Source organism: Mesoplodon mirus (genome assembly GCF_964341445.2).
Source record: "Mesoplodon mirus genome assembly, chromosome: 5".
Classification (NCBI taxonomy): Eukaryota; Metazoa; Chordata; class Mammalia; order Artiodactyla; family Ziphiidae; genus Mesoplodon; species Mesoplodon mirus.
The window spans coordinates 34,451,861-34,474,896 of record NC_138980.1 but is presented as its reverse complement, the minus strand read 5'-3'; the positions used below and the strand labels follow the sequence as shown (position 1 = coordinate 34,474,896).

Genomic DNA, 23,036 nt, shown 5'->3' with positions numbered 1-23,036 from the left:
GGGGAGGAAGCAAACAGAGGACAGGATGAAGTGACAGGATGAGGCCACAGGGATCTGGCAGGCGGTCAGGCAGGGAGGGCACCGGGAGGGGCAGGTGAGCCGATGGCCAAGCAGGAGGTGCGGGCGGGGGTCCCACCGGCTTCCTTCTCTGCTGCGTGGGGCCCAGCTGCCCACTCGGGGGTTTCAGGACTCTGACGCACACGACAGGACACGGCCCCAGGGGCCACCTCCCACACAGATCCAGAGAGCGGGAAGCAACCAGCCCTGGCGGGAGCTGACGGCAGGTGGGGGGACACACAGGGTGCACTTGGTACCCTCCAGGCCAGGCAGGGCCGTGCCCCGGCAGCACTGGCTCGGGGACCGAGAGCAGGGAGGTCGGTGTTAGTTACAAAGCAGCGATGCCAGCGGGAGGGCCAAGCTCACCCAAACAGGCCCCAAGGCCCAGCGCCGGGCGGGGGGCAGGCCCTGGCTCACTTTCCTGGGGCAGGGTCGGGGGTCAGAGGTGAGAATGAATGTCCGGGAAGAGGATGGGCGGCTGGGCGCGTGTCTGGCCCTCTCTGTTGTAACTGGGACCATGTGATCCCTGAGCAGGGCCACCCAAGGGAGATGGCTCCAGGACCCACTGTCGGGGGCTCCCTGGCCCCCGGGCACCCACTTCACCCAGGCTCCTGGTTCAGCTCCCTGCCCGCCCATGGGAGGTGTGTGGGGAAGGAGACCCCCAGCTCTGGAGAGAGGTCCCGGGTCCCTGGGGCAGGGCCCCTTCCTACTCTGATGGATGCCACCTCGTCCAGGAGCAGCTGTGCGTCCTCATCCTGTGAAGTCGGCAGTGTGGAGCCCACCTGCCCCTCTCGGCGGGGCCCTGGCCTCCCTGAGCACAGAGCCCACCCTCCGCACCCACCACCCAGAGAGAGAAGGTGCGCATCATGCCAGCCCACCACGGCCAGCCCAGGCTGCCCTGGGACCCAGGGCCTGGGCCTCCCCTCAGGCCAGCGGGGCCGAGCATGAGGACTCCAGATGTTTCCCGGGGCACCGCTGAAGACAGGGCCTTGGCTCGTGGCCAGATGTGGTCATGAGGCCTGGGCAGGAGGGCCTGGGCTGGATGGTGAGGGATGGGGGTGCTCCCCAACACCTGAGCGTGAGCATGCTGGCCGGGCACGTGGCCCTGAGTGTTGAAAGGTGAGCACACACGTGTGCCTGTGTGCCTGAGTGGGAGTGCACGTGCAGGTGTGCACAGGCGCCTTGAATGTGTGATGTGTCAGCACGAGCCTGTGAGGGAGCAGTGTGCACGTGTGTGAACGCATGTGGGTGTAAGCACACGTGGGTTTGTACAGGCACGTGCGTGTGTGTGCACGTGTGAGCACAGGTGGTGGAGGGTCCGGCGACGGGAGGGATCCCGGGAGGACTTACAAAGTAGATGTCTGTGGCGGGCGCGTCCTCCTCGTCTGAGGCCTGGCTGGCGGGCTCGGAGGCCTGGCTGGCGGTTTCCACTTCGACGGCGGCAGAGGCAGCAGAGGCACAGGCCGGGGACGACCCCTCCCTGGGGACACGGGGAAGACACGGGAGTCCTGGCTGGGGGTGCTCTGGACTGCCCGCGCCTTCTCCAGCCCACACCCCAGGACCCTCCCTGCTCCGCACCATCCTTCATCACAGAGACCACGATGCAGGGAGTCCTACTGCAGGGATGCATCCTGTCTGACATGTTCTAGTTCCCACACAAAACAAACAAAACACCCCCAAGCACGGCTGTGGCCCAGGGAACGATGTGCCCACCCCTGAGCAGGCAGGCCCTTTTCCCTCTATTTGCTCAGGTTCACGCCCGTGGGTAGATCCCCGCCTCACCACTCACTTGCTGGGCAGCCATGAGGACCACGTTCTTTCTCGGAGCCTCAGTTTCCTCGTCTCTAAAGTGGGGACACATGGCACCTACCCCCGAGGGACCAGAACCTCTTGCTCTTCTTTTCTGAGCACTTACTAGGTGCCAGGCCTGTCTGAGGGCCTTGCGTGAATGAACCCACCGAACTTCCACTCGGGAAGGGGGGATGCTGCTGCTGTCCTGTGTTACAGATGAGGAAACTGAGGCTCAGAGTGAAGGTGAGGAACATGCCCGAGGCCTCGGCTGGCGGCCATGTGACTGACTGGTGACTAAATTTCACCTCCTGGATGAAATGACGAGTTCTGAGAGGAAGGAGCACCTGTAACCGTGCAGAACTGGTTCTTCAGTCACGTTTGAGGGCAACTTGTTTCGTGGGGCAAAGACTGAATGACATTTCCCACCGTGACACCTCAGTTAATGGCAAAAAAGCTGACAGTGGCAGGAACTGGTGCATGTGTGTGAAATAATAGCAAAGTGCACCTGGGAATGTGTGCTGGGAGTGCTAAGTCAAGTCTCTAGAAATAGAACAGAAATTCTAAAAAGTATATAAAGCAAAAATTATGGGAAAGGCAAGAAGAACTGGATAAGGCAATTATATAATTAAACAGCCCAAATAGACAAGAGGCAAGTAAAGACATAAAGGAACCGATGACACCGATCAAGACACTGGACAGAAAAGGCTTGTAAAGAACTTTCCATCCTTTCACAGAGAAGACACTTTTCTCCCAAGTGTCCACGGACACTTAAAAAGTGAATTTTGGGGACTTCCCTGGTGGTGTAGTGGTGAAGAATCTGCCTGCCAATGCAGGGGACACGGGTTCGAGCCCTAGTCCAGGAAGATCCCACATGCCGTGAAGCAACTAAGCCCAAGCGCCACAACTACTGAGCCTGCTCTCTACAGCCCGAGAGCCACAACTACTGAGCCCACCTGCCACAACTACTGAAGCCTGCACACCTGGAGCCCTTGCTCCACAACAAAGAGAAGCCACCGCAATAAGAAGCCCGCGCACCACAACGAAAAGTAGCCCCCACTCCCCGCAACTAGAGAAAGCCTGCGCTCAGCAACGAAGACCCAACCCAGCACTCCCCCCACAAAAAATAGCGTAGATTTTTTGGCTGCATTGAGCGGCATGCGGGATCTCAGTTCCCGGACCAGGGATCGAACCCCTGCCCCCTACAGTGGAAGCGCAGAGTCTTAACCACCGGGGAATTCCCCAAAGCGTAGACTTTTTTAGGCCATTTTCTTCAGCGCTAAACCTAATAAAGTTAGAAGTAAGTACCCAAAAGGTAAACAAAAAATCTTAAACACTTGAGAGACACCCCTAAAAAGCCTTAGTCCAGGGTCTCCCCCTCAGCACTGCTGACATCGGGCAGGTCATTCTCTGCTGGGGGCCATCCTGGGCGCTATGGGGTGTGGAGCAGCGTCCCTGGCTCCCACCATGATGCCAAGAGCACCCCCCGGTCGTGACCACCAAAAATGTTCCCAGACACTGCCCACTCTCCCCTGAGGGCAAAATCACCCTCAAGTGGTTGAAAGCCACTACCTTAATTCAAAGAGAAAATAAGAAAAAAATCACTAACCATGCACATGTGAGTCAGTATAAAAGAACTGCTTCACGTCAAAACCCATGGGACACAGCAAAAGCAGTACTCAGAGGAAACTACATAGCCTTAAGGACCTCATTATTAAAGAAAAAAAGGAATTTAAGCACTGGAAGAAAGAAACAAGTGAGAAAACAAACCAGAAGCAGCTAGAAAGAAGTCATTACTGGCGAGTTACAGTAAATGAGATAAAAACAAAACACAACAGGGGAAAAGGTAACTAACTCCCGAACTGGTTCTTTGAAAAGCTTGTAAGTTGCTGTCTTGCAAGGCCCTTCAAAGCTAAGAGGGCGAAGAGAGGAAGGGTGGGAGGGAAAGTGACCTCAGATGACAGGGCCGCTCTGAGCCCTGGAGGAGGCGACCCTTCCCCGAGTGCAAGACCCCCACTGCTCCCGGCATCACGCGCCCCCTTCCCCCTCCCCATGCCCCACGCCCCGGAAGCCCCATTCCCGCCCCCAGCTTGCGGACTACTTTTCCCAGCCTGCCCCGCGGCCAGCTGGCCACGTGACCACGCTCGACCAATGGGGCCAGAGCAGAACTGGAAAGCAGGAACCAGGTAACGGGACCACAGGGACTCGGGGGCCACTCACCCCGCATCCTCCTCTTTGGGGACCACGATTTCCACGCTGCATGCGGGCTCCACCTGCACCGTGATCTGCTGCAGGTCCTCCTCCGCATGCGCCTCCTCCTGGGTCCTGGAGGCAATGGGAAGCCGCGCCTCAGTTTCCCTCCTCACCAGCCCCCCAACCAGGAGCACCAGCCGAGCTCCAGGCCGGTGCCAATTTCCAGTCCCGGTAACAAGCTGGAAGCCTCCACGAGGTGCTGTCTCCGCGCACCATCAGACCAGGGCCCTGAGCCAGCCCAGCTCGCACCTGGTCCCTCTGGCTGTCATGACTGCCTGAGGGCTGCAAGAGTCCACCTGGGGCTATCCTGTGACTCAGGCACCAGCAGAGGCATAATGAGTGAATGGTGGCCTGGATCCTGCCCACCCCCTGGGGGCAGCTAGGCACCTGCCTGGGGCCTGGACTAGGGGGTGAGGTAGTTCTGGGGTTCCAGGCTGAGGCCCGTGGTGTAGGTGGGTGAGAACATTCCAGCATCCAGGCATGCAGAATCTCTGGGTGGCAACACCAGGGAGCAAAATGGTGGCTGACATCAAAGCAGGTAGCTGGACAGAGGGGGATGCACTTTGCACCAAACATGTTTTGTACCATGACTTTTTTTTCAACTGGCAGGAATTATCCCAAAAAAACTAATTAAAGAAATGCCCTCTTCACTGCAGTCCTGTTACAAGATCAAACAACTGGGAACAACCCAAGTGTCCATGGCCCATTAGAGGGATGGCAACCAGCACATGCTCCACCTGCTCAGACAGGTGACCTTCTGCTGGTAGGTGACAGAGTAAGGGGCAGTGTGCCGCCCAGAGTGCACGCTGGTCAAAATGCGAGGAGAGACAAGCCCAAATGTGTGTCTGCTTGTATATTCACAAAGATCTCCGGAAAGAGACAAAAAATCCGTCCGGGGGGTTGCTCCCAGAGAGGGGAGCAGGCATGGGGCAGGGGGAAACATCTTAACTATTTTCCTTTTTGTATCTCTTAGAATAAAAATATTAATAAAAAGAGAAAGAAGAACCAACAGGCAGGTGTGGGAGCAGGGTCCTCTGGGCACCCAGGTGGGAGACAGACACAAAATGACCTGAGATATTCTATGCGGTTCTAGAGCCTGACTTGAATCTGTGCCCAGAAAGGAGTGGTCAGAGACGAAGGGCTCTGGGTGGGGAAAGCGGAGGAGGGACTGGGGCAGGCGGGCGGGGGAGAGGGAGAGGGCTGGGGTCTCAGCTCACCGGCCATCCTGTCCGGAGGACTGCGTGCGCCGCCTGCAGAGAGACCACAAGCAGGTGGGAGAAGTGGGGCGAGGCCCCGCCCACGCACAGCCCCCCGCGGAGGGACACAGCTGGTCTGCTCACCTGTACCGCGGCTGCTCTGATGTCTCCGAGGGGGACCGCTCCGGGATGGAGAGGGACGTGGAGGACAGGGTCGTGGCGATGGAGGCGGTGGTGGCCTCCTCAAAAGAAGGCGGTGTGCAGGGCAGGAGGTCTGGCCGGCCTGTGGCGAGGAGCGGGTGGGCACTTGCGGGGGCCTGGGAGGCCTCTGGGCTCCACCTACAACTCGGCTCACCCTCCACCACCCATGCCCCCCACTCCCACCTGCCACCCCACACTGTCATCCCTGCCGGCTTTAAGCGGGCAGATGTGCTCCAGTTTCCCCCTGGCATAAGGCCTTCCAGTAGCTTCCCACTGCTCTCAAACTAAAATCCGAACCCCTCCCTTCGGCCCCCAGGGGGTCCTGCTCCACAGGCCTCACCTGCCCTCTCCCCCCTCCCCCTCTGCTCCAGACACACAGGTTCATCGCCGTGCCTCCCACACAACAGGCTAGGCCAGGTCCCACCCCAGGGCCTCTTGCACAGGCAGCTTCTCCCTTCCTTGATGATCTTCCACCAGCCCCTCCTGCCTGGAATCTCTGACCCAGGGGACAGGAGGGACCTTCCAGAACATCAGGCCCAACCCCATCAAGCACTTCATCCCTCCAGGTCTCTGTGCACCTCTGATGTGAAGGGAGCCTGTCACCTCTGGGGCGTGGGTTGGGGGGGGATGGGCAGGGAGCCAAATTCTATGCTCGACCTTCGCTGTGGCTCTTCCGGGGGCCCCGTCCCAGCTGCTCCCCACTTCCCAGCTGGGTTACAGTCACCCACCCTTCCCATCCAGGCTGGGCCCAGCTGCAGGGGCCCCTTTCTCCTGTTGGACTGCTGCTGTTGCTCCCTGAGCCCCTCCCTTCTCAGCCCCCCAGGGACGACGCCTTGCCCCAGGGGCCCCCTTATCTCCCGGCCTGCCCGCTCACCTTCGTCCTCCAGCGTGGGGTAGCTGCGGGCCCCCCGCAGGTCGTACTGCGCATCCTCCCGCTCGCTGGGGATCTGGCTGGCCGAGAAGGCGGCGGTGGGCCCCAGGGGCTTGACGGCCAGCAAGGCACCGCGGCCCTTCTTGGACGGCGAGGACTTGAGGGCTGCAGAGGGAGGGCTGCTGGTGCTTGGGTGGCAGCACCGAGGCGGGGCCCTGCAGCCCCCGGTGCCTCTGTTGTACAAAAGCCTGGTTGCCCCCCTCCCGCCCCGCCTCCCTGCGGAGGAGAAAGCCTGCCCTGCTTTCCACCCGGCTTGCCTCGGGAGGTGCTGGGAGCCCCAGGTACCTGTCCTGCCCGTCAAGAGAAATGGGACGAGCCCCGAGGGACCCAGCACTCCCACCCTGGCCCCCAGAAACAGCAGCAGACCAGCAGCTGCCAACGTTTACCAAGCACTCTGGGGCCTCACCCTGTGTCCCAGCCCACCCGGCCACGGCCCGGCCGCTGACATGGAAGTCAAGGGCCTGGGACAGTGGGGCTCGGCACCAAGGGTCTGGCTCCCATGTAGGCTGCACAGCCTGGGGAACACAGCTCAGCTCTCGGGGCCCCCAAGTCCTCGTCTGCAACATCAGGGTCAGGGGAGGCGGGTAAACCCCGAGACGCCCTCTGCGCCCTGTCAGGACCTGTCACCACCCTCTCCCAGCGGGCCCTGTGACCTCTGCCCCCATCATGGCCAGCTTAACTCCCGCATACAGTAGGTGCTCGGTTTGCCTTAGGCACAGCCATCCAGTCCCTGGAGGCCGGCACTCCCTGGACCACAGCGGGAACAGCGCCCTGAGAAGGTTCCAGGAAGAGATGTGCTGGTAAAGGTTAACAACCGGCTCTCTGGGGACAGATGCTGGGTTTGTGGTATTTGCCGACTTCCATGGTGTAAACATTCCCTCCACAGTCAACCTCAGCGTACAACTAGATGTCACAGAATGTGGAGCTGTGCCGAGAGCCAGCTGCAGGTGACTGGCGCTGGCTCGCGGGCCGCACATGTCTGGCCCAGGCAGGGAAAGCAGCCCCCCCAGCTGAGAGCCAGACACTGGGCCTGCCCCTTCCCGCTGCCTGCGTGGAGCCCCCATGGAGCGCAAGGCCTGGACAGTAAGGCGCATACCAAGACCATCCCCACGCCCACAGACACTTACTGAGCACCTACTGTGTGCCAGGCCCCGAGCTGGACGCTGGGGACGTGGAGCGACCAGAGTGAACAAGCACCCTGCCTTTTGGCAGTGGGGGAGGGGTTGCGGGGGCCGATGACAGACACGTAGGGAGAAAGACCCCTTCAGGCCCCATGTGGGGTCCGGCCTGGGGTGCACCAGGGTCTGTGACTCCGGAGGCCCAGCACGGACATGGGGCCTCCAGAGGCCACCGTGGGCCGGGGCCACCACGCTTGCCCTGTGCCCTCCCCGACGATGCCCAGTTTGGCTGATGACCGGCCGCTTCCGTGTGGCAAGGTCCCGTTTCCTTGGCAACGGTGCTCCCCCACTGATCGCGTGCGTGAACACACCTCCCCCTCCTGGCTCTGTACAGATGGGGAAACTGAGGTGCAGAGGGGGCGTCCCTTGCTCGAGGTTGCGCGGGAAGGATGAGGACTGGGACTGGGCGGGCGCCAGGCCCTGTGCCGTATCCTGCAGGGGCCACCCCAGCTGCCCTGTTCCCTGGACCAAGTCCCCGCCTGAGGCCCAAGGCTGGCCGAACACAGGACCAGCGCTCCAGGCTTACCCTGCCCTAGACCTTCCGCCCTCCTCCCTCCTCGCCCCCACCCAGAGGGCCTGGGCACTCACAGGAGTTCTTCCGGAAGACCGTGCTGCTCATGAACTTGAAGAAGCGCTCGGCGTAGAAGCTGGGTCGGTGGACAGAGATGGTGTCCTGGGAAGGGAAGCAGGGGCCCGAGGGCAGGCAGGGGTGAGCGCTGTGGCCCCACGGGGGCTCACATGGCGGGGGCGGGACGTAGCCTCTGTGGGGAGGGGACCCAAGGAGCAGGTAGGGACAGGGAAGCAGGGAGGCGGTTTCCTAATAACCGCATCTGTAATTTTAACTTTTTGAACCATGTTTCAAAGAGGTAAACAGGTAACTATCAAAATCAAGAAACCGGAAAGAATCTCTGAAGCAAGGGTCGGGGAGAGCCCGGCCCGAGCCTGCTCCACAAGCTGGGTTGCCGGCCTGTCCCTGCAACTGAGGGAGGCTGGTGTCCTCGGGGCAGGCAGGCCCGGCGTCCTGCACTCAGGTCGGGGTGGCCCTGGCCAGGCACTGCTCCTCATCTGTGCCACGGGGAGACCGGAGGCTGCCAGACTCGCCTGGATGTAGGGACGAGATGTCCGTGAGGCAGGGAGCCCAGCACACGGTAGGGGTGTGATATGGGCTGGGCCCCTAGACAGACACCCTTGCTGTCCCTGGGATCCAGTCTCCTCGCCTGCGATGGCACAGTCTCCCCAGCACTGCTGACAGGCAGGCCGGTCGTTCTCTGGGGGCTGTCCTGCGCACTGTGGGGTGTGGAGCAGCATCCCCGGTCCCCACCCACTCGATGCCAGGAGCCCCCCAGTGTGACCACCACAGATGTCCCCAGACACCACCCGGTGTCCTCCCCCTGGACACGTGGCCTCCCACAATGAACGCTGCACTCTATCCTTGCCTGCGCGGAGGCGTGGCCACATGACCACGTGACCACGTTCTGGCCGATGGAGCGGGTGAGCTGAGATGAGCTGAGCTAACAGAAGAGTCTCTCCGCCCTGAGAGGAAGGGGGTCCCACCCTCCGGCTGGGGCCCGGGGCCTAGGACAACGCCTGGGAGTGTGCAGCAACACACAGGAAGAACCTGGCCCCCAACACTGAGGGCCATCCTACTGGCCCCCAACACTGAGGGCCATCCTACTGGCCCCAGGATGCTCACACCTGGATGGTTACTTCCATCGACATTTGAGGCTCCTGGGGAGTAGACCCAAATCCTCTGACGGGGGTTGCGGCCGCCCAGCTGCAACCTGGACCTTCTCAGCGCTTATTCCGGAAGCTCCCCCAGACCCTCCAAACCCTCTCTGAGTGGTGGGCGGGCTTGTTAGGACCCTGGATTTTACAGACTGCAGGCACACACACAGCCCTTAGCACTTGAGTGAGAACTGGCCTGCAGGGGGCAGGGGGGCCCATGGGAGGAGAGGCCTCCGCCTGAGGGTCCACAGCTGGACCAGGGGTGCGCGTGCGGCCTCGGGCCCACAGGCAGGCTCTGTTTAGCCCCAACTGTTGGTCCTCACAGTCTTTTACATTCTGAAGTAATTCATTGCAAGTGTTCACGGGTTGGCTGCGCTCACAGGAAAACATGAATTTCAAGCTTTTCTCAAGTAACTGAGCCGGTCCATCTAAGCAGGCCCCACCCCCATGGGGCAACAGGGGTCAGAGTTGTGCAGTATTGCCCCCGGGGTGCAGCTGGGGCTCAAGATGCCCTCCACAACACACGTTTCCAGAATGCTCTCTGCCTGGCCGGCCCCTGACTTTCCGGATCAGCCTGTCCTTGGGAATCCTTCCCACTCAGCTTGGGGCCCCCCGACCCACTCCAGGAAGCCTTCCTGTACCCCTCAAGGGTGGCTCAGACCCCTCGCTGAGGATCCTGCAGCTGCCTTGCTTCCTCATCCCGGCCCTGACCCCTTGGCCCATGACTGTGGCTCCAGAAAGGGGGACGCATCTCTCAGCTCTTTAGCACCTGTGCCTGGCCCAGGGAGACGGTCAGTGCGTCTGTGGACGGATGAACGGAATGAATGAACAAACGATGCTCACCCCATCGTGGACGAGAGCCTTCCAGGTGTGTTCCAGCTTCTTGATGAACCTGCAGAGAAGAAAACGCCCAGAACGTCAGCCAAACCTTCATGTCCAGGGGTTCTCTTCTGGGCAAGCCCGTCCCAGAGGACACTGGTGACGTCTAGGGACGTTTGTGGTTGGCACGGGTGGGAGTGTTCCTGGCATCAAGGGGGTAGAGGAGCCCTGGTCTAGAGGAACGAGGCCACCTGTTGCATCAGTCAGAGGCCACCTCCCCTTTCCTGCCCCCTTGACCGCCCCCCCCCCACCTGCTGGCTGCTCCCACCACATTCTCTGGGGGCAGCAGTGGAAAGGCCGTGGTACATAGCCCCCCGTGGGGGACAGAGCCCACCCTTCTTCTCTCCCACGGGCCAGGCTGAGCCCAGCCCCTCGCTGCTGGAGTGAGCGCCCTGTGCCGTGACCCCTGGCTAGGCCCCGCCCAACACTGGGGCTGGGAAGAATGTTGCCTCCTCCAGGCAGCCTTCCTGGACACCTCTAGGCTGCAGGGGGAAGGAGCCCCTCCTTTGGCACACACCTCCGCCCCAGGGTGAGCTCCCCTCGCCCCACCCAGGGCCTCTGCAGAAACCCTGGCTTGCTACTCGGAAAGCTGCCTGCTCCTGCTCCAAACGGGAGGGAGACGCCTGCAGGGGATGGGGTCAGCCCTCAGGAGAGGAAACAGGCTGCAAACGTCAGCAGTCTGATGGGCAAGAGGTGACCAGCAGGCAGAGAAGTCACCCAACGCCAAATGGAGTTCCCGGCACGGGGTGGGGTGTGGACAGGAAAGGGGGACCGCCACGGCCACAACCTGCCTGTCATGCCTGGACTGTGTGTGATGTGTGTGTGTAACTCCTTCGATAAAAAACTAACAAGAGATGCTCACTGCTGTAAGCGTGCAAAGCACAAGGCACGGGTAACGGAGCTGCCCATCACCCAAGGGCGTCTGTTCCTTCGGCTATACCACGCTCGTGTCCACACTCGAGACCACACAGCACATGGCACCGGCTGTGAGCATTTATTTCTGGAAGTGTAGGAACCTTCCAGTGATGTTGCGCTTCCCAGCCACAGGGTGTTTCCATCTTGCTCTGTTCAGCTCAGCACTTGGCACACGGCAGGGCCCACAGTCAGTCAGCTGGTGACACTTCACCCACCACCCAGCCCTGCACTGGCCCTGACCGGGCCCTGACTGGGCTCTCACTGGGGAGTGGGGAGACAGGGCGGGGGCAGGCACCCACCCGTAGGACCGCAGGCTGGAGGGGGCGCAGGCTCCCACCTGGAGGACCACAGGACGGGGGGCGGGCACCCACCTGTAGGACTGCAGGATGTCGATGATACCAATGTGTAGCAGAAGCCGCTCCCCGCGGCCGTTCACAGCGGGGATCCCGCCCATCCTGGGGAAAGGGGTCGAGAGTATCAGCACCTGCAGAGCTGGCCCAGGGGCAGGCCAGCCTGTCAGGGGCACAGGCTGGAGGTGGCCTGGAGCCCCGAGCCTGGGGCCCTGGGCCTGGTCTGGGACTTGCGGGAACAGAGATGGAGGGAGATGCAGGCAGGACTGACGGGGCCTGGGGCTTGAGGATCCACACGCTCCCTGTAGGTGGCAGCCTGGCTGGACCCTCAGAGGGGGTCCAGGCACCTGGGAACCCCACCCTGGTGAGGGGTCGAGCAGCTCTCCCGGCCAGCTCACCGAGTCAAAGCTGGAGGCCACAGGGTGCAGAGGGGTCCCGGCCATGAGACCCAGATGTGCGCACACCCACACGTGCACACGTGGGACTTGCACACACGCGCAGGCACACGCACACATGCCCGCACGTGCACGCGCAGGCTCCTGGGCAGGACCAGGCTTCCAGGTGCAACCTGGGGAGTTAATGGCCTCATGCAGCCCCAGGCCGAGCCTGCCCGGCGCACTTAGTGAGGTTGTACAATGCAGCAGCTGTCTTGCAGTCATTAGGGCCCCAGAGGCTCTGCCAGCCACACTCCACACCCAAGCTCACCTGCACGCCCTGCCATCTCGCCTGGCCTGGCACCAACCCTACGAACGCCAGACGGCTGAGCTCCGGGCCAGCTCGTGTCCCCCCAGCCTCAGCCCAGTCAGGGCCCTTCAGCTGGCGGCCCAGTGTGGTGGCCAGGCCGGGGTCAAGCCTCGGCCCGTCCCCCAGCTGGCTGTTGCACCCTGACGGCTACCCCCACCTCTGAGCCTCCTTTTCCCAACTGAAGACAAGGGGATGCCACCCTCCTCCTCCAGGGCCCCCTACCCCCCAAGGACTGAACAGGGTCCGGAAGTGAAGGGTGCCGCCGGTTTCCAGCATGGTCAGTGCCTGGTGATGAGGGGACAATTGTGACACCTGTCCACAGCAGCGGTTTCTATCTGGGGCGACTCTGTCCCCAGGGGACAGTGATGCTGTCTGGGGACATGTGTGGTTGTCACGACTGGAGGGAGGGATGCTGCTTCACCCACCACAGTGCCCAGGATGCCCCAGAGAAAGTGACCCGACCCTGAATGTGAGAAGCACAGGGTGGGCGGCAGGGATACCCTGTGAGTATGTCTGCGACTGCGCCCAAGCCCCCAGGGCAGGACCAGGTTGGCCAGGTGGGTGAGGTTGGGGGATGCACTCCTCTCTGGACTCGGTCACTCCTCACTGCCGCGTGGCATTGCCAGGGAAGGACCGTTCTCAGCCCTGCCCCCGGTGGGTCCTGGGTTTGGTATCTTGCTATGAGAGGGTCCCTCATCCACAGCCTTCTCCGGGGCTGTCTTTCAACACCTTTCCAGCTTTGCTGCCTACGGTGGCGCTTTAACCCACCCTGGGGTCCAGCGGGAGGGAAGGGGATCTGTCCTTCCCACAGGCATGGCCAACAATCTCCGCCTACTGAGTGACTGATCTGGATGCCCTGGTCAGAACACCTGGCCGCAGCTGCGTGTCCGCCGTCCACCCCTCGGGGCGCGGGGGGCTGGGGGACGGGTGGGCGCTGCTGTCCACTTGACAGACCAGGAACAGGCCAGACCCTGGACTCGGTCGTATCCCTCGCACCTTCCTCACAACTCCCCCCGCCCGCTTCTCGCCTGGCAAGGGGGCCAGGATAGAGACGAGAGCGGGAAGCCCCCGAGCCCCGCCACCTACGTGTCGTCCGTCTCGATGGCCTCCCCGCGCGCAGCCCCGCCCTGGATGGACTCCATGGCCGTGGAGTAGAGTGCCTTCTGGCCCAGCGGCCGCTTCTCATCAGCGGTGCTCCGGGCGCCCTCGGCCTGCCGCTCACGCTGCTGCTGGTCGATGTTGTGCACGCCCAGAAGCAGGCTGTAGTCCATGATCTTGAAGCTCTCCAGCACCTGCGGGGCCGGGGGTCAGGGGGAGGTGCCAGCTGCCCCCCAACCCCCACCCCGCCCCCATCTGGGTCTGTGCCCACTCAGTCCCCACAGCCCGGTGGGAGGCCCCGTCCTCATCCCACTGGGGACCCCGGCGGTGGGCCTGGGGCGCAGCTTCTGACTCGAGGCCAGGCCACCCCAGCCCTGGCTCAGGAGCCCGGTTCACTGGCCATCACTCCTGCTGCAGGCCCCGAGGTGCAGCCCAGGACATGGACACCCGGGCCCTGGGGGGTGGGCTCTTGGAAGCCATGGGGCCCTGAGGTGTCTGGTGGTTTTCTGGGGAGTCTGTGTCGAGCTTCCAAAGGGGTCTGGAAGCCGGGGTGCAGAGAGGACCCTGGAGGACCCAGGCCTGGCCTGAGCCCCGCCAGGCCTCCGTATCCTCGCCTCTGAGGCCGAGGGGGGCGCGGGTGGACTGCCGTTGCAAGGCCTGCGAAGAGCCTGGCGGGCGTTCTTTTTTCCTAAGAAGCACCTGCCCGTGGAGGAGGGCAGCTCGGAGCCCGCCCGAGCCTGATCTGAGGCGCACTCTAAGGTGAGGGCCCTCCCTGAAAACACCAGGCTGCTCCTGGGGCTTTGTTTCGGCAGCAGAAACGCAGCCTGAGGTGGGGCTGGGGCAGGGAGGGAACGTGTATCTCAGGCTCACACTGAGTCCCTGCTTTACAGGTGGGAAAACTGGGGCTCAGAGACGGAGGCCCCATAATCACGGCCCCGGCCCGGCCCCTCCTCACCAGGCAGTCGCGCTGCAGCGTCTTGACGAGCGCGGAGAAGGTGTCGGCATCGAGCATGAGCCCCTCAGGCATGTCCTGGATGAAGTCCAGGTCTTTGTAGGTGGGGATGCTCTTTTCCTTCTCCTTCTTGCTGGCCCGCCGCTTGTACGTGGAGCCCTTGAGGTCGAACTTGAGGTGCATCTTGACCACGCGCGGCAGCACGTTGTTCATCACCACCACGCGGATGTTCTTCCCGCCCGACTGCACACAGTACAGCCCGTAGAACTTGGGCAGCAGCGTCCGTGGGTTCTGGTTGAGGTTCTGGGGGGGAGAGGGTCAGTGGAGATGACGCCGGGAGCTGTGCCCGCACCCTGCGCGGCACCCTGTCTGCCCCACAGGTCTCAGGCCAGAGGCCACCTCCTCAGGAAGCCCTCCCTGACCACCTCTCCCAGGCTCGTCCCTCTCTCCGCGCCCCCAGCACCCTGACTGTACAGCCAGCCAGGTGAGTTCCCCATCACCCCACCTGGAAGAGCCAGGAGGATCTGTTTCTACAGAGCCAGGCCCAGCGAGAGACAGCCTTTCCATAAAGGGCCCCAGGGGATGCTCCTGAGGTGTCTGGGCCTGGCTTCCCACCAGGTCAGACCCAGGTGTCCCATCTCCCCAGCCCAAACTGCGGGGATGGCGGGCATGGCCTCCAGGCATATCCAGGGCAGGGGTCAGCAAACTCTGGCCCGAGGGCCAAATCCAGGCCACTTGTCTTTGTACAGCCGGGAGCTAAGAATGGTTTTACATTGTTAAAAAACTAAAAGAAAAACAGTGTCCTGTGACATGTGAAAATTACGTAAAATGCTCACATCAGTGTCCAGAAAAGGTTTTACTGGCACTCGGCCACAGCTACTTGTTCTCGCCTTGTCTGTGGCAGCTTTCTCGCTGCAACAGCAGAGCTGAGCCGTGGAGACAGAGGCTGTCACTCACAAAGCTGAAAATGTTTACTATCTGGCTCTTTACGGAAGAAGTTTGCTGACCCCCTGAGCTAGGGGAGCTGGGGGTCTCACCCAAGATCATACACGGCTGGGGTGGGTGGTGCACCCCACAGGGAGAGATGGGTCACGACCTGTGCAGAGCTGCCCGGGGCCTCTGCCCCCACCCCCAGTTGTGTGTGTATCAGGACACCCGCTACTGCGGGCCAGCAAGTCTGAGGCTCCTGCTCCCACCCCCGCCCAGCGGCCCAAATGCCAGCTGGCAGCCAGGCCCACCTCCCCAGCGCCTCTCTGAGTCACCGGCTGTTGAGACACGAGGCGCGAAGCCATGATTTCTAGGACCCATGACTCAGGGCAGTGGGCTGGGGGGATGGCCAACAGGGCCCAGATGGCTGTTCCTGCTCGCCATGTGAGGGGGTCCTGCGGGTGAGGCTCAGTGACCCAGGACGGCATGTCGAGGCCTGCCTGGAGGGGATGGTGCCCAGGGTGGGTGGTGCCGGGGTGTGTGGGGGGAGGGAGGTGCCAGTGCTCAGGGGGGTAGTGCCGGAGTGGGGGGACTAGTGCCCACGGCTCCTTGGGCAGAGGGAGGAGGAGGGCGTGAGGTCGGGGGCGCTGGGGCTGCAGGGGCTGCAGGGGCTGCAGGGGCACGGCACTCCCACCATGTAGTAGCCGGGCAGCAGCTTCTGCAGGAACTCGGCCTCCTTGTGCATCACCGTCTTGATGATGAACTCATCGTCGCTGGTGACGTAGAACAGGGAGCCACTGGCACCGGGGTTGGACAGCTCGATGAGCGGCTCATTGCACAACGAGTACTGAAAAGGGGGGCAGCGAGTGGGCGGGGTGCTCACCAACCCCCACCCCCTGAGGGCCCAGGGGCTGGCAGGCAACCCCGAAACTGGTCACCGTCAGCTCCATTTTACAGACGAGGCCACTGAGGCTTGGAGAGGGGGACGGTCTCGCCCAAGGCCACACAGCAAGGATTTGAGCCCGGGCTAAGCCTGAAGCCTCAGTGCTGACCCACTAGAGTGTGTTCCCTCTCCTGTGAGGGACAGACACCTGGCCGCGACTCGCCTCCCAGCCTCCCTGCAGCTACGACAGTCAGCTCTGGCCCGTGAGCCGTAAACACAGGCTGCCGTGTGGGACTTGGGAGAGGCTCTCTAAACGGGTGGCAGGAGCTGGCGCACCTCCTGTCTGCACCCCTCTCTCCTTCCCACCTGGAACCCCGCAGCCGCACTGGACCACGTGGTGACCTTGGTGGTGGAAGCCCAGCACTGGGAACGGCAAAAACAGAAGCTGCGTGCCTGGTGAGCAGCCGCCCCCCCACACCCTGGCCCCTACCATCTCTCTTCCCCACCTCCTAGTCCCTGACACCCACGTTCCACCTCCTCGATCACTGCCCATCGTCCCCGCGCATCCCCTCCGCACCATTAGATGGTAAATTCTAGGGAGACAGGGATATCTACATGATTTGTTCACATAACAAAAGGGATCCCCAGCACATACTTCAGTGCCTGGCGCAGGGTAGATGCTCGATTGTTAAGCAAATGAATGAAAACCAAGGCCTGCAGGCCTTTTCAGCTGAGTCAATGAAGTACTTTTTGGGGTTGAGGCTGTCTGGGTCAGGTTTTCTGTCCCTTGCACCCCCCAAATCCTAATTGAGTACCGCTGGTATACACAGCGTGGAGGATGGGCCCCCTTTCCTATCCACAGAGAAAAGCAGGGAGACAGACACAGGACCCCACTGCCCTCAGCCCAGCTCCTAGATCCAACTACACCTGACGCCACAGCTGCCCCTGGATGTCCAGGCCCCTGAGCCAAGGGCTACCCTGTGTCCACAAGCACTAGGTGTGGGGGTGCTCACAAGCTGGAGCCCACATTCCAGGGCTCCTCAGAGCCCACTGACAGCCAACCCTGGATCCCACCCGCCATCACCCCTTCCAGGCACGGAGCAGGACTGCCTGGCTTCCCTGGGGTGGGGTGAGGCTGTCTGACGAGCACTGGCCAGTGAACTGTGAGCACAAGTGGTGGGTCATCCCCAGGATGGAAGATTTAAATGCTGCTGTGAGCCCTCCAGAACTCTCCCTCTGCCACGGAGGCCAGACGTTTAGGGTGGGAGCTACTTCGTCAGCCTGGGCGTGCCAGTGATGAGCACAGCCCCTAGCCAACCAAGGGTGGACACAGAGTGTGAGCAAGAAACACACCACTGTCATTTTAGGCCACACGGATGCAGCGGTCTGTTTCTTACCCAGCATAATCTGCTCCGTGCTGACTGATACATGCTGTTCCCAGTGCTCCTGTTTCTCACGTATTACTGACTTGCAGGAGCACCAGCGGAGGCAGGCTCAGGTCCAAGGGAGGAGAGGGGCCTTCCTCAGTCCCTTGACCAAAAGCCAACTGCCACTTTCTCAGTACTACCTGACACCCAAGCATATTTCCACGTACCCCCTGGTCTGCTGGTGCCTGACCTCAGCCTTGAGAGGTAGGAGCCGGCAGTTTTATTGCCCTTACTCAGTGTGATGGAGGCAGAAGCCAGCTCATACGGCAGTCAGCACAGTCAGGATATGCCGACTAACAAGCAGCCCCCAGACAGCACTCACACTGCGTCTGCTGTGGGTCAGCTGGGGCTGTGTTCTTCGCTGTCACTCAGGGGCCCAGGCGGGGGCCACCCCGAGTGAGGCAGTAACACTTCAGGCATCTTTCCTGGAGTGGTGGGGGGACAGTCAGTCCTCCCGCCAGGGATTCTGAAGCCCAGCCTTGGCACCAGGGACACAGCAGTAAACAAAGCAGTCTGAATCCTTGGCTCCTGGAGCTGACATTCTTTTTTTTTTTTTAATTTATTTTATTTTTAGTTTTGGCTGTGTTGGGTCTTCGTTGCTGTGTGCGGGCTTTCTCTAGTTGTGGTGAGCAGGGGCTGCTCTTCACTGTGGTGCACAGGCTTCTCATCACGGTGGCTTCTCTTGTTGCGGAGCAGGGGCTCTAGCTCGCAGGCTCAGTAGTTGTGGCGCGTGGGCTTCAGTACTTGTGGCTCACAGGCTCTAGAGCACAGGCTCAGTAGTTGTGGCGCACGGGCTTAGTTGCTCTGCGGCATGTGGGATCTTCCTGGCCCAGGGCTCTAACCCACGTCCCCTGCATTGGCAGGTGGGTTCTCTTAACCACTGTGCCACCAGGGAAGCCCTGGAGCTGACATTCTAGTTGAAGCCAGACAGATAAATAAAGTAAAACAGTGTGTCAGATGGTGACAAAGGGCACAGAGAAACATCCCGCAGTTGAAAGGCAGATGTGCTGGAGGCAGCTACGGTGGTCAGGTGGCCAGGAAGGGTGTGTCCCCTGAGGAGCCAACATCGAGCAAAAGAACGTGACCGAGCCCATGCAAAGGCCCTGAGCGCATGCAGCTGGTGGAGGACAGCATAGGAAGGAGGCCGGGGTGGGGGGCGCGTGGCCAAGGGGATGGTGCAGCGGAGTTCGGCTGGGAAGGGAACCAAGGAGGCCGACCTTTATTCCGAGTGTGGGGACAGCTAGGGAGTGACATGGTGTGATCTGTGCCTTAAGAGGCGCCTCTGGACTTTGGGGGTGCGAGCCTGACGGGGTGCCCAGGTGGGCGTGGCGGGGGCTGGCCAGGGGCATCAGTGGAGGGTGAGGAGTGGCCAAATTCCGATGCATCTGACAGCAGGGTTGGAAGGACCCCCAGCAGGGCTGGCCGTGGGAGCAAGAGCAGCTCAGGGAAGGCTCGGACGGGGGCGAGGGGCTACGCTCCGCCTGTAGCCACTAGCCACAAACATCCACAGCACAGAGGCCCTACCCAGGTGCCCCGTCCTCCTTGAGCTCTGCCAGGCATGGGCCTGCAGCCACTGCCGGGCACCTTGGGGCACAGACTACAGCGAAGCGCCCTGCAGGAAAGCAGGGACGTCGAGTGGAAATCCCAGCAGAAGGGACATGTCCAGTTCTGTACAGGATAAATCTACGGGCGGAGAAAGTTCTGGAACCAGATGGCTGACAGCAGCTGCCCTGGGGAGCAGCTTGGTCAGGGCCGTGGGTCTTGGGCCTCACTGGGCGCTGCTGCCGAGGGGCAGGCGTGTGACAAGCAGGGGCTCCTGAGCCAGGTAACCCACCATCAGGACGAGGTCATGGGCAGACGACCCCCGATTCAGGAAACAGCCCGCCACCCCACCCCACCCCCATGCCCTGATGTCCTGAGCTGAGATTAAATGACATTTAACCCCAGGAGAGCGTAGGGGTCTCACAAGGGGTGAGAATGACTATGCACAAAAAAACTTGGGCCTGGTGCCCGTAGCTGGGGCAGGGGGCGGTAGCCAGGGGCCAAGGCCGTGACCGTGGAGGAGAGGGGAACCCCGGGGGTGGCAGAGCCGGCGAGGGAGGCTGGGGACAGTCCGGGCGCCTGGTTCATCCCTGCCCTGCCACGTGGGCTTCAATCCTGCAGCTTGGAGCGACCCGGCCCGCAGGCTGAGGGGCTCCGCTTTCCCTCCGCACAGCACCCATTTCCTTGCTGCATTTCCCGGCTCGCTCCCCGATGGCTGACCCCAGCAGGCTCCCCGAGGCCCTGTCTGCAGCACCCCCACCCCCTCGGGCCCAGGATGGACACGCCTCAGGTCTGAACCTTCCAGCGAGTTTCCAGCCCGCCAGGGGCCCCGTGGCCCAGAACACCAGGGCCATCTCCGCCCTCCTGCTGCCATCACAGGCTCACGCTTCCTCCGTGGCCTATGTTGGCAGTCGCAGGGCTGCTGCCTGCCTGTCCCTGGCGGTGTTGGTGGGAGTGGAGGTTAGGGGGAAACGAGAACACTCCCCCTCTGGGAAGAGCAGGGAGAATGAAGTTGAAGGTCGCCAAGGTGGGGCCGGGTGACCTCAGACGTCTGAGGTCCCTGCACTTTGCTTATCAAGTTCGAGATCAGGCCCCAGCCATCTCCATGGCCCACCTCTGTGGACGTGGCAGTTCCACTGTCCACTCCCTGCTAATGGACACCGAGGCCATTTCTCCCCAACTGTGAACAAGGCCGTAGGTTTCCCCTCCCAGTAACATGATAACACAGAGTCTGGGTAACCGGCGTCCTTTCTGCTGTAGAACCACCAGGCTGCACACAAAATGCTCCTCCTCGCGCCGCGGAGCTCGCAGATGAGGGAAGCTCTTCCCAGGGCTGGGATGGGAGAGGTCGCGTGGGTCTCGGTGACTTCTGGGCGCTGACCAGGCAGAGCTGGGGAGCCCCAGGTCACGTGTGTCCCCGGCCGGAGCAAACGCTGGGCCTCCAGAAGGACGTGGCCCCGGCTGAGGGCACAGCTTTCCCACAGATTAAGACCCGAATGGGAGCAATCGGAACACAGTCAAGGCCCCCCAAACGCACGGATCAGGCCTCCCTGGAGACGGCAGGTGCTGGGAGGTCAGACGTGGGCGTCTTCGCAGACGCCGAGGCCTCCACGTGCAAAGTCACAACGTGTGACCAGGCGGGCCTGGAACAGACCAGCCAGACCTTCTGAAGTGGAGACTCTGGCCGATGACCCAGACGCTGCTGCTGTGAAGCCCCATCTGGACATGACCTTCAGGAGTCCTGACATGGATGCGAGGTCAGAGGGTCTGGCCTAGGTTTTGGTTTTTCTAACTTGAGAGACTAAAACCACAGTGGAGCCGGGAGGACAGAGTCCAGGCTGGTGGCCAGGAGCACAAGCATGGCCAGTGATGCGACAGTCCCTCCAGGATGAGCGCACAGGAGACTGTAACGTCTTGAAGGAACAGACGGCCCAGCCAACAGCCAGCGAGGACCGAGTCCGGCCCACCCTGACTACAAACTGAGCAGGGAGCCCGGCGACACTACACCCACGTTCCTGCCCCACAGAGACCAAGAGGCAACAAACAGGTGGTGATCTGAGCCGGCGAGCCTGGGCTGGAGCCGGGGGAATGGGGACGCAGCAGCAGCCGAGGACACACTCACCAAGTAGTCATCCGGCCGGATCCCAAAGAGTTCCCGGAAGTAGCGGAAGGCGACGGGTGCGTAGGTCTTGAACCTGAAGTCCTGGAAGTGATGGGCGGGGGTGAGGTTGCTGCCTTCACTGCAGAGGAAGCAGGGGGGCGGTCCGTGAGGGTCGGTGACTCGTGTGCTCTCCCCTCACCCGCTGACGGCCCGCCTGCCTGCCCAGGCCCAGGCTTGGCCCCAAGGTCCCCGAAGAGCCAATCCAAAAAGCAACACGGGGCTCCTGATGGGACAAAGGGCCGTGGCCAGCCTCGGGCTGTCCCCCAACAACCACCCTCCCTTCATCAGCAACAGAGCCCACAGCATTGGGTGTACACGTGGCTGCCCAGAATAAGACCACTGCCAGCCTCTCCCACAGCCAGGTGTGGTCAGGGGGCTGTGCTCAGCCAATCCCCTGTGAGTGGAGGAGAAATGATGTGGGTCCTTTCTTGGTCATGCCCTTAAAGGGCGGGGGCATGTGCTCTCCCTCTCCTCCTTCCTGCTGTTGGAATGCAGGTGTGATGGCAGGAGCCTAGGCAGCCCCTGGGGGCCACTGGTAAGTAAAGCGGCATATTGAAGATGCTGGAGAAACCAGAAGGAATCCGGGCCCCCCAACATCATGGAGCCACCTGACAAGCCCTAGACTATCAGTGTGTGTGAGTGTGTCGCGCGTGAGCGCGCACACAGGCACACACACACACACATATGAGAAACAACGAACTTCTGTCTTTCCCTATTTTTAAATGTCACCATTATATTGCGTCCCTGTGATTCAGCAGCAAACTAACATCCTGACACAGGGTTGGACCTTAAAGCCAGGAGACCCCAGGAGGGGCCAGTGCTATTTTTGGCAGAGAAAGGAGCTGAGAGAACAGGAAGACTATTTCCTATCACTGCTGTCTGCGAGCAGGGCAAGCTGCTGAAGGCACGGGAGCTGCCCCCGCAGGGCGGGCTGGGTACCTGGGGAAGAAAATGCTCTCCACCACGTAGAAGTCCTGCATGAGCACGTCGCGCTCCGGCTTGGAGCTCAGGTTGCCCACGGTGTAGCCAATGCCCAGCTGGATGGCCCCCTTCAGGGTGGAAGACGTGGTCTGCGGAGAAACCCAGCCACATCAAGACCCCCGGGGCCGGTCCCTGGCCCAGCCCTCGGCCGCCACGGTGAGAGGCAAGATGGGAGGCCCCCTTGGGATGGGGCGGGGGGGGGCGGCATCTGGCCTGCCGCTCAGGCTGCACAGCCACACAGCAAGGAAGTGGCCTGGCTGAGATGCCACCACCACCTGGCACGGCCCCAAGGCCTGTTTTCTATCCAGCTTCTAGAAGGTTCCCACATCTCAAAACTGCCCCAACACAGCAAGGGTCTTTGGGGGATTTTGCCAGCGTTTCCTTTGGGGGGAGGGCACAATACACAGCAGTGCCCAGGCTGCACTTCCGATACCAGGGTTCCATCTGTCCACCTTCGAGGGGCTCTGCCTCTCTATTCCTCGGTCCCCACCCCGGTCGGGGATGGAGGTGACAGCACCAGCCCTCCCGGGGCCACCTTCATGCCCGCCCACACTGGAGAAGCACCAGCTGCCTGTCCGTCTGTCAGCACCGCCGTTCATGTTACTGTCACTGTGAGCCCTAAGCAACGCGCCCACCACTGAGGAAAGACACCTCAGCCCCCAAGTCACTGACTCTGGTCCCCAGCACCCCCACTGCAGGAGCAAGCCCTTCCCCGGCACCCGCCTCTCCTCCTAAAGCCCCCTGCGAGCCACTCCCTCAAGATGCTACTGACTGAACACAGTTCTCCAGAGATGTGCAGACAGTTAACAAGCACAGGAGAAGGCGCTGAACACCACCAGCCACCAGGA

The 23,036-nt window shown here is 61.7% G+C and overlaps 1 protein-coding gene across 6 annotated transcripts in view; it reads right to left on the bottom strand.

The window, feature by feature from the left end:
* The window catches only part of PIP5K1C (phosphatidylinositol-4-phosphate 5-kinase type 1 gamma), a 59,380-nt gene that overhangs the window by 5,863 nt on the left and 30,481 nt on the right, over positions 1-23,036 (bottom strand). For 4 of the 6 annotated variants that reach the window (XM_082623902.1, XM_082623898.1, XM_082623897.1 and 1 more), the window contains exons 4-16: positions 22,147-22,277; positions 21,169-21,286; positions 15,889-16,041; positions 14,271-14,570; positions 13,304-13,509; positions 11,495-11,578; positions 10,173-10,221; positions 8,193-8,277; positions 6,370-6,531; positions 5,439-5,577; positions 5,316-5,348; positions 4,066-4,170; positions 1,408-1,537 (exon numbers count right to left, since the gene is read on the bottom strand). In XM_082623902.1, coding sequence (XP_082480028.1) covers positions 1,408-1,537; positions 4,066-4,170; positions 5,316-5,348; positions 5,439-5,577; positions 6,370-6,531; positions 8,193-8,277; positions 10,173-10,221; positions 11,495-11,578; positions 13,304-13,509; positions 14,271-14,570; positions 15,889-16,041; positions 21,169-21,286; positions 22,147-22,277 — 1,695 coding nt within the window. The remainder of the gene's footprint in view (positions 1-1,407; positions 1,538-4,065; positions 4,171-5,315; positions 5,349-5,438; positions 5,578-6,369; positions 6,532-8,192; positions 8,278-10,172; positions 10,222-11,494; positions 11,579-13,303; positions 13,510-14,270; positions 14,571-15,888; positions 16,042-21,168; positions 21,287-22,146; positions 22,278-23,036) is intronic. The other 2 variants (XM_082623900.1, XM_082623899.1) reach the window with 1 other exon arrangement.